The sequence below is a fragment of the Nannospalax galili genome, unplaced genomic scaffold, assembly GCF_000622305.1.
Source record: "Nannospalax galili isolate Female #2095 unplaced genomic scaffold, S.galili_v1.0 scaffold735, whole genome shotgun sequence".
Lineage (NCBI taxonomy): Eukaryota > Metazoa > Chordata > Mammalia > Rodentia > Spalacidae > Nannospalax > Nannospalax galili.
Genome location: NW_008337053.1, coordinates 876,674 through 886,549, shown reverse-complemented (window position 1 = coordinate 886,549; position 9,876 = coordinate 876,674). Strand labels below are relative to the sequence as shown.

The following is a 9,876-nucleotide window of genomic DNA, read 5'->3' as shown; positions in this document are numbered from 1 at the left end:
CACACACACACACACACACACACACACACACACACATACATGCATACATACACATTTTAATGAATGAATTTTTTTTTTAAGTGTTTTAAACACACAGAAAACTTCTGGCCACTTTTATTTACTATCTAGTAACTCTAGTAAAAGGCTGTGTTGGTCATTTTTAGTCACTATACAATTAACCACTATGCAATAAAATTTGTAATGCATTTCACAAAGATGATACTGTAAATATAACATTTTCAGCCTAATTCAAATAAAACTTACTTGGTTGCATTCTATCTTGACTAAAGTACTTGCTTTTCTAGACTGATGATGGAGAAGATGACCTGAAAAAAGGTACCCAGTTATTAGAAATATATGCTTTGGAAATTCAAATGTACACGGCACAGAAAAATAACAAAAAACTTAAAGCACTCTATGAACAGTCACTTCACATCAAATCTGCCATCCCTCATCCACTGATCATGGGAGTCATCAGAGGCAAGTGTACCTTGGAAAGAGAGGGTGGTGATGTGGGGGACCAGGTGGCAGTGACCCTTAAGGTTGTTCGTGTTTTACTGAAAATAAATGTTAAAGTATTAAAGTCCATAAAATGGTCTATTCTGAGAAAGTAGGGTGGATTCTTATCTTCTGAAAGTTATAAAAGTAAAGATACTATTTAGAAAGTTTATCAGTAGTACTATTCCTAGGTTTTCCTGATGTATATAAAATTACTTTCTGTTTCAATAGAAATTGAATAAAGACTGCAAATGATTGGCTGATATTTAATGAACTTGCTTTGAAGTATTTAAGTGTATACCCTGGACTATTGCTATTCAGGTTATAGAAGAAAAAATCAGTGAGATAGTATCATTTGATCTTCATAAATTAATCTTGTTATTACAGAATGAAAATGGTCTTTCTCCTGTTTTATTCTTTACAGAATGTGGTGGTAAAATGCACTTGAGAGAAGGTGAATTTGAAAAGGCTCACACTGATTTTTTTGAAGCTTTCAAGAATTATGATGAATCAGGAAGTCCAAGACGAACCACTTGTTTAAAATATTTGGTCTTAGCAAATATGCTAATGAAATCAGGAATAAATCCATTTGACTCACAGGAGGTGTGTGTGCTTTATTAATTTCTTTTATTAGTTACCTTTTATAGGAATAAATAGTACTTTTGTACACATACATAATTGTTTTGTTTTGTTTTCCTGTTGGTTTTAGGCCAAGCCGTATAAAAATGACCCAGAAATTCTAGCAATGACGAATTTAGTAAGGTAAGATTTTATATTTCAGCTAAGGCAAATTTCTTTAAGGCAGTTCATAACGCAGAGGAAATGAAAACTTACAGAACACAGTTACTGTTCAACATTTGCTCTTCTGTATGTTGTGCAGAATGCACAAAAGTTTGTGTTCTTTTTGTCTTTTGAAGCTGTTACGATTTTTCTGTTAGTTGCAAAATTTGTAAATGTCTCATTTGATTTGTTTGGTGAATTTGGGTTTTTGTTTGTTTGTTTTATTTCTTTCTTTCCTTTTTTCCAGTATAGGGGTTTAAACCTAGAGCCTTTTGCACATACGGCAAGCACCCTAACACTGAACCATATCCCCAGCCCTCGTTTTATTTTGAATCAGAGTCTTAATAAGTTGGCAAGGCTAACTTGAACTTGAAATCCTACTCCCTCAGCCTTGTGAATAGCTGAGAGTACAGGCCTGTACCACCAGGCCAGCTTGGCTTTCTTTTTAAGTTACTTATTTTTTAGTAACCATGTGTTTGTATACTTATATGCATACTTGATGTTTTCCATTGGAAAACTAATTTTGAATGTTTCAAAACATTGTTTCTCAGTGTTACTCTATCCTAAATCAAAATATTGTGAATTGCTCCAAGATAAGTATTTTCAGTAAGAAGAAACGTGGTAACCAGACTTTCCCAGCTAAGATAAAAATATCATTAAAAATTTTTAGGTAGTTTTCTGAGGTAGAGGGGATCGTAGGTTGAAGGTAATAGTGATAAGAAACCCAAGGATTTATTGAATAATTCTGTGGAGAAAGATGTGGATAATGTTGAACCACAGAACCTGCCATAGTCAATGTTAAGTAAAATTAGAGAAGATTAGACCAAATAGAAGCCTGGAAGATCATGTCTATTGTTTTCAACAGAAGTCAGTGAACAAGAGAAACTTTCCTCTAGGCTCAAAGTAAATGGTGCTCGAGGTTTCTGTGGACTTTAGAAAAGTACAAAAACCTAAGTTTTTGAAGTACTTTGTTTCAGGTTGTATAGCTGAGTTTACCAAGGCTCAAAAAAATATAGTTAGGGAGAAAATGCAATGGTTTTTGCAGATTATACGTGAATATTAGTCACCATTTTTCATTAATAAATACTATTAGACTGTGAATTATAGATGAGTTACCTCCATGTATATTTTAAATAGTTGAAGAAAATAATTTGTTTTATGATACTGATTTCCTTATAAAAAATATATATTTTTTAATTTGGCTATTGACTTGCATGTTATTACTATTTTTTTTTAAGAAACTTTAATTTTAAAAGCCTACTGTGGAGTAGACCTTTTCCCAGTACGCGGGAGGCAAAGACATGTAGATTTCTCTGAGTCTGAGGCCAGCCTGGTCTACATAGTGAGTTCCAAACCAGCCAGAGCTCCATAGTGAGACCCTGTCTCAAAAACCAAAGAAGCCTTAATTTTTGCCATAAGTGAAAAATAAGTTTTTTAGGAAGACTGTGGGTTTTGGGAGTATAAGCATCTTAAATTGCCACATTAATCAGGTTGATTATCCAATCTTTATTTCAAACAGTTTAATTTATCTATATTTGGCCACATTAACTGTGAACTGATTTGGCTAGTAATTAACTTTAAAAATACTCTAAAAATATGTTTAACTTCAAAATACTTTTTAAATGATTTATCATATTAGCTTGCCAAGCATCAGTTCAAACACCTAAAACTGAAGAAATATTGAAAAAGGTTTGCATTTGAAATTAATATTTTATATAAATTAAGTTGGTTAAGTACAATCAAATGGATTAAAGAGCTGATTTATCAAAGTGTTTATATATTTATTATATCTGGTTGCCCCAGTGAAGCCTCAGTATTGGAGCTTAGCAAGTTATTGTGGTGATACATTTTGACCTAGACAGATGACCTGTGGTATTCCACAACTGTGTGTAAGACTTAGAAAAATAGGCAAAAGATTAACAAGAAAATCTCTCACAGTTAAAATACAGATGTATGCAGATATAAATGTGTGTGCTCACGTGTCACTATTTGAAAGCACTCCTGTAGTGTATTACTAATGTGTTGGGATGGGTAAGAAAGTAATGCTTCCTAATTTTATCTTCCTAGTCAGTTGCCAGCAGACTAGAGGACAATATTTCTGTGAAGCACTTGCATCACCTGCCCCTAACATGAAGTTACATTGCCAGCCAACAGATGGAAGCACCCCAGAGGGCTGCAGATGGTTGATGATATGTCTTACATAGAAAGCAGACAGTGGTGCCCTATCCAGAAGGTTGGCTTCTTCCTTCTCAGCACCCTTAGCAATCCCGTAGTGCCTTGCACAGTTAACTTCAGGGTTAGGTACTGGACTCCTTCTAAGGAGAGTTAAACGGGAGTCAGCCTTCGGCCTTGTACGGCAGGGGCTCCACACTGTCCTCTGGGTGCTCGCTCGTTCGGCACTGTCTGCCATTCATGTCTGTGCTGTGTGCTCAGGGAGATTGTACGGTTAGACAGATTTCAGAAGCAGAATGGCCCCATGGAAAGTTATTGCAGTTGCTGGTAGCTTTCTAGAAAATAAAAATTAGGAAGCTGCATTTTCTGAATAATCTTCAGAAAGGATGTGCTTTCTTATTTGAATATAAAGGCCAAAGGCCTTTGTTTAATGATATAGGTAAAATCTGCTTTCTTTCCTTAAGAACAAAGAGGGATCAGAGATGCATAATGTAATATTACAATAAACATTGTATTGTCAACTTTAAAGAAAACTAAGATTTTGAGATTATCTTAAAATAGTTGTGTATCAGTCTAATGCCCTCAAAAAGATTCATTTACTCTTTCCTGTAAAAAAGGCATGAAAGGTTTGTTTTGGTTTTGGTTTTGGTTCTGGTTCTGGTTCTGGAAAGCCAGTGCCTCAACAATGCTGATAAGCTTGCACTGTAACACTGTACAAATGAGCTGCAGCCTTACTCTGAAATCAGTTCTTTGGGGAGGATTTATATGTGTGTATTTAATTTTGACTTCCATGATAGAAGCAATAATATAACTTGGGTTCTTACATATTAAAATTGAGAAGTAGGCTCTGGATCATGATTTAATACGTGACTTTATATGTGGCAAATTTTACACTTTTTTCTGTTAGTGCCTATCAGAATAATGACATCACCGAATTTGAAAAGATTCTGAAAACAAATCACAGCAACATCATGGATGATCCATTCATACGAGAACACATTGAAGGTATGCTCTGTCAGCTGAATTCTGGTACTTCCTTTGATACTGTCAAATACATATTTCTTAATGGAATTTCACAGAATTAAATTATTAATGACAAAGGACAGAAATGTTTCTAAATGCTATAATGATAAAGGAAATGATTTTAAGAAATTAAGCAGATTTCATTTGTGTGAAATGCCCACAGAGGCCAAAAGAGTGTCTTAAGATCCCCTGGAACTGGAGTTATAGACAGTTGTTAACCTCCATGTGGATACTGGGAGCTGAACCTGGGTCCTCTGCAAGAGCAACCAGTGCTTTTAATCAGTTGAGCCATCTCTCCAGCCCCTAATGATAAAATTTTTGAAAAAAACAGTTGTGTATGAAGGATTGTATAAAATATGATGCTCTGGATTTTGAGAGAGTTCTAAAGCAAGTAAATTAGGCTATAAAAGTCAGCTTCTTAAAAGATACTAAATGTTACGGAATTGATGCATAGTGGGGTACCTAGAAGGCAGGAGAGCATTCTCATAGAGTAGCAACAAGCATAACCAGGGCGAGCCAGCTTCTGTCATGCTATGCTAGAGTTGTGCCTGAATGTTTTAAATCCAGACACCTAATGTTTTTATAAAGCTAAATAGTTTGAGGAAAGTAAATTGTGGTAGTTAATAAATGTGGCTTATAAGTACACAACTCATAAAAATATACAAACTATTAATTACAGTTTTTTTTGTTTTTCAGAGCTTTTACGGAACATCAGAACACAAGTGCTTATAAAGTTAATTAAGCCTTACACAAGAATACATATTCCTTTTATCTCTAAGGTATTTGTGAATTTTAGTGATGCTTATAAAAACCTACAAATGCATTAGACCTGTCTTTTTAAAAAGTAACTAACTTTGAGGCATTGCATTTTTTTTATTTTTTAAATATGTTATCTATTAACTTTAGTTTAGTTTACATGTATGAGTACATTGTCTGCATGTATGAAAGTGTATCACATGTGTACAATGCCCACAGAGGCCAGAAGGAGGTGTTGAATTCCCTAGGACAGAAGTTATGCATGGTTGTTAGCCACCATGTGGGTGCTAGGAATCAAACCTGGGTCCTTTGCAAGAGCAGCCAGTGTTCTTAACCACTGAGCCATCTCTCCAGCCCCGCTTTTGCACTTTTAAATTATAAAGTAACTTAGGGCTTCACTTTGGTTTTTTTTTTTTTTTTTTGACATGTGGTCTCATGTGGCTAAGGCTAGCTTCAAACCCCTCACATAACTGAGGATGACCTTGATCTCCTAATCCTGTTGACTCTACCTCCCAGGTACTGGGTTACAGGCATGAGCCACCATGTCTAGTCAAGGGCTTTACATTTATTCTAAATTTGGGGGTTTTATTTTTGGTTTTTGATACAAATTGCTTTTAACAGAAAAGAGCTTTAACTTTGTAGGAAAGAAATTGTGACTCACTAAATTTCTAAAGATTTCCTTCCGCCTCGGGCAGAAGAGAGCGGATGCTAAAAGACATAATAAAGGTCTAATCTCAACCACTGAAAAAATGCAGTAGGAATATACTTCAGAAGTTGGACAGTGAAGGCTGTGGCTGGAGCTCAGCAGAGCACTTTTCCTACCATGGCAAATTCATAGTAGTTCAGTCTCTAGCACCAAAGGGATGAAAGTTGCAAAATGAAATCTTTATCAGACCTGTGCTCTACCAGATTTGATGTAATAATGAATTTGTTTAAGATCTCAAGCCAAGCCTAGTAGCACAGGCCTAATCCTATCTGTTTGGGAGGGTAAGGTAAGGGGATTGTAAATTCAAGGCCCACCTAGGCTACAGAGTAAATTCAAATCCAGCGTGGGCTACTTACTGAGACCCTGTCTTAAAAGTAAAAAGAAGGTTGGGCACATAGCTCAGGGATAGGATACATGCACAAGATCCTAGGTTCAATTTGCAGTACCCACCCCCAAAAATTCTCAGCTGAGTTTGTAATTCAGAAAGAGAGCACTTACCTAGCTCTGGGTTAAATCACCAACATAATAAAGAAGGCAAAATTTTAAGACAAATGAAAAAGCCCTTTACTAATTTTTCCTTTCAGTGGTGTAAATTAATTTTAAAAGCCCAGATGCCTATAGGAAATCATAAATAATATTATGAATTTCTTTTGTCTTAGGAGTTAAACATAGACGTAGCTGATGTGGAAAGCTTGCTGGTACAGTGCATATTGGATAAGTAAGTATTTGCAAATTTTTAACATCATAAGATGTTTGGAAACGTAAATTTTGGGTAGCCATGGCAAAGATAGCAATTGAGTGATTTATCATAAAAGAACCCTGTGGCCATGATTTTTCTAAGAGACTATACATATGTTTTATATATTACTGAACACACATAATCTCTGAACTCATTTTTCAGACAGAAATTATTTACTGGGCCAGTGAGATGGCTCAGTGGGTAAAAGCACTGACAGCTTAAGATTGGTCTCTGGTACCCACAGTGGAAGAAGATAATCTAGCTCCCAAAACTTGTACCCTGACCACATGTGTTCTCTGGCATGCACAGTGTACTCACGTACATGTACACACACACGCTAATAATTTTTTAATTTTTAATTTAAAAACAAATTTTTACTGAATAGTATTTCTTAAATATGTACGCCCTGTATATGGCACATGTTACAAAACAACTTTGCCGGTACATCTTTCTTAGAAGCAGTGTGTTTTAAAAGCTTGATAGGTGGCATTTACCTTTCAGTAAGTCAGCTGCCTGCTGATTCTTCAGTGAAACTGAAGAAATATGGTTGCTGAAATCTGGTGTCTTTGTCTTTCAAGAGTTTGAATAGGCAGTAGACATTGCAACTCACACTAAATTCACTCATTAATGTAGGTAACGGCAAGCTTTTGATGGGTTTTGTTTGTTTAGTTTGGTTATTGGTTGATGTGGCTGATTTAGTTTCAGGAGCTATTCGTAGTGAAAATAATTTGCAAACCTTCTTTTCTTATTTATTTCCAGCACTATTCATGGCCGGATTGATCAAGTCAACCAGCTCCTTGAACTGGATCATCAGAAGAGGGGTGGTGCACGGTATACTGCACTAGATAAATGGACCAACCAACTAAATTCTCTGAACCAGGCTGTGGTCAGTAAGCTGGCTTAGCAGACAAGCTCTTACAGACACGCCTAAGGCAGCAGTGCAGAGATGTAGTCCTTAAAAGAACTGGGAATGGCAAAACTACTGTCGGTTGATATGTCCTGAAAATGATTGGAGTTGTGGCAGAAGTGCTTTTTTGATCAACTGGTTTGTGTTTTGCTGCTGCATTTATCCCAAGAAAAACAGCTTTAATCTCCAGAAGAAAACCAAAATACCATGGGATTTATGCTGTATTGACATCTTGCCCTAAACATACAACATCATAGTAATTTGTCACGGGCAACATAACCAGAGAGAAGATTTTTGTCATGATTTTAAATACACTGACATGCTACTGTTGGTTAAATTTAAACATGTTTTACCTGCAGAAATTCTCTCACAAATAACCTGCAATAACTTGAAATTCATACCCTTTTGAACACTTCTTTTTCTCATGTATAAATGAAAATGTTTGCTGCATTTTGCAAAATGTCAATTCTCCAAAAATGTGTCCGTATATTTCTGTACCTGCAGCGTAGTGAAGGTTTAGATGAAACCCCATAATTACAGTGGCATACTGTCACTTAGGTTTCAAGCAGCAAAATAAACAGTGCAGCTCAGAAATTGTAGTGTGGTTCTCGATGTGTTTTTATTACACTTGGGGTTGCTCTTTTGTTTTTTAGAACTTTAGAGATTTCAGATTACTTTATCTTCAGTTAAGATTTAAAAGCCTGAGGGCAAATAAGCCAATTATCTGCTTTCAAGTTTTTAAAATTAGTCTTTATTGATAAAGTGAGGAGAACTACTTTCTAACAAAACACTTGCATAGTACTTATTTTGACAGTAATACTTTAGAGGAATATGATTCTTTTTTTTAAAGAATGATATTCCCTTTAAAAAGAGTGCATGTTAACTCTCAGAATGTCGCTTTAAACAAACATGCCGGAACATAGACAGCGAAGTGAATGTTGCCTGCAGAGTGGACATGCTGACGCATAGACAGTGAGGTGACTGACTGCTACCCTGCAGAGTGATCACGCCAGAAGGTTATTTCCTAATGCCAGCAACCAACCATTGCCCAAAGCCTCTTGGGCTTGCTCTTTGAGAATTGCAGTCAAAGTTAGTGTAAGTCATATGCTATTAACTTTGTTTGTACATTGTTTTTTAAAAGAATATTAATAAGCTTGTTTTTATTTACCCTTATTTGGCACCAAATGACAGTTTCCAAAACTTGAATCTTAATTCTAGATAATGCAGAAAGTTTGCAACTGACTTTGGAAACAATCTCAAAAGAGTTGTGAAGGTATTTTGTGCAGGGGCAGTGTAGTTAAGAATGAACTGTGGCCTTCTAAGGAGATGGAACTCAGCTCATTTGAATGTATGGAGTTTGGGATGTATTTGTTTTATTTTTTTTTTAAGTTCTCTTATAGTGTCAAAAGAAGAGCTAAGGTTACACAGCTTCCTTGGTTTCTCTATTGCTTGTTGTTATGTAACCAGTGGGTGGTAGTTCAGAAGGAAGACTGTTGTGACTGGACAACAAAGAATCAGACTTTATAAAAGTGGGAGCGTGGGCTGAGAACAAGGCCTGCTTATTTGGTTTTGTCAAAATTTTACAAAATATGTGATATATATTTATACTAAACTATATAATCCTTAGATATAGGAAAGCAGCCAGTTCATGTCTCTTACCAGACTAAAGCAGTATTAAATACAGATATAAGTTGGAAATTGTAGAAAACTGAAAGAAGACAAAAGACAAAATGTCAACAGTAGGGAATAAAAAGTTTAAGATATAAATTATGTGTATTTTCTTCTCTTTTACATAAATCATTTGTGAAAGTGTGCTAAGTTTTTTTTTTACAGGAGTGATATTAATTAGGATTTATTTTTCCAGTATAATTTGGAGACCCTTTGTTACCCAAATAAAAATGACAAGTTTCTGTGCCTGTATTCAAATATGTATTCATGTGATAACCAGAATTGAAAAGATTTCAGGATGGGGTTTCATTCTTACCCTGCAGCTCCTAAAACATCCAGCTCTGCTGTGATTCTCTGCTGCTTGTAGTGGTGCATCTTGTAGTTTTAGAAAGCGGTATATATATATATACTTGTTCTGTGCAAAGCTGGACCAACTGTAAGAATACCTGCGTTATCTCACCCTTCGACCTACTGTAGCCCTTCTTCATGGCGGAGGCTTTGTCCTATGTTGGTGCCCAGACACAGGCTTGTTCTCTTGTTATTCATTGGCCACTTGTAGGATGTTTTTTAAAGATCTAGTCTAACTCAAAATCAAGATTTTTTTTTTAAGATTTATCCATTTATAGA

General features: G+C 35.6%; 1 protein-coding gene across 2 annotated transcripts in view; it reads left to right on the top strand.

Annotated features, from left to right (window-relative positions):
- Cops2 (COP9 signalosome subunit 2) overlaps positions 1–9,342 on the top strand; it is a 31,585-nt gene extending 22,243 nt beyond the window's left edge. Inside the window, exons 7-13 of one of the 2 annotated variants that reach the window (XM_008831789.1) lie at positions 306–480; positions 923–1,101; positions 1,208–1,260; positions 4,358–4,455; positions 5,170–5,252; positions 6,595–6,653; positions 7,434–9,342. In XM_008831789.1, coding sequence (XP_008830011.1) covers positions 306–480; positions 923–1,101; positions 1,208–1,260; positions 4,358–4,455; positions 5,170–5,252; positions 6,595–6,653; positions 7,434–7,578 — 792 coding nt within the window. In that variant the 3' untranslated portion in view covers positions 7,579–9,342. The remainder of the gene's footprint in view (positions 1–305; positions 481–922; positions 1,102–1,207; positions 1,261–4,357; positions 4,456–5,169; positions 5,253–6,594; positions 6,654–7,433) is intronic. The other variant, XM_008831790.2, reaches the window with a different exon arrangement.
- Positions 9,343–9,876: the final 534 nt, after the last annotated feature.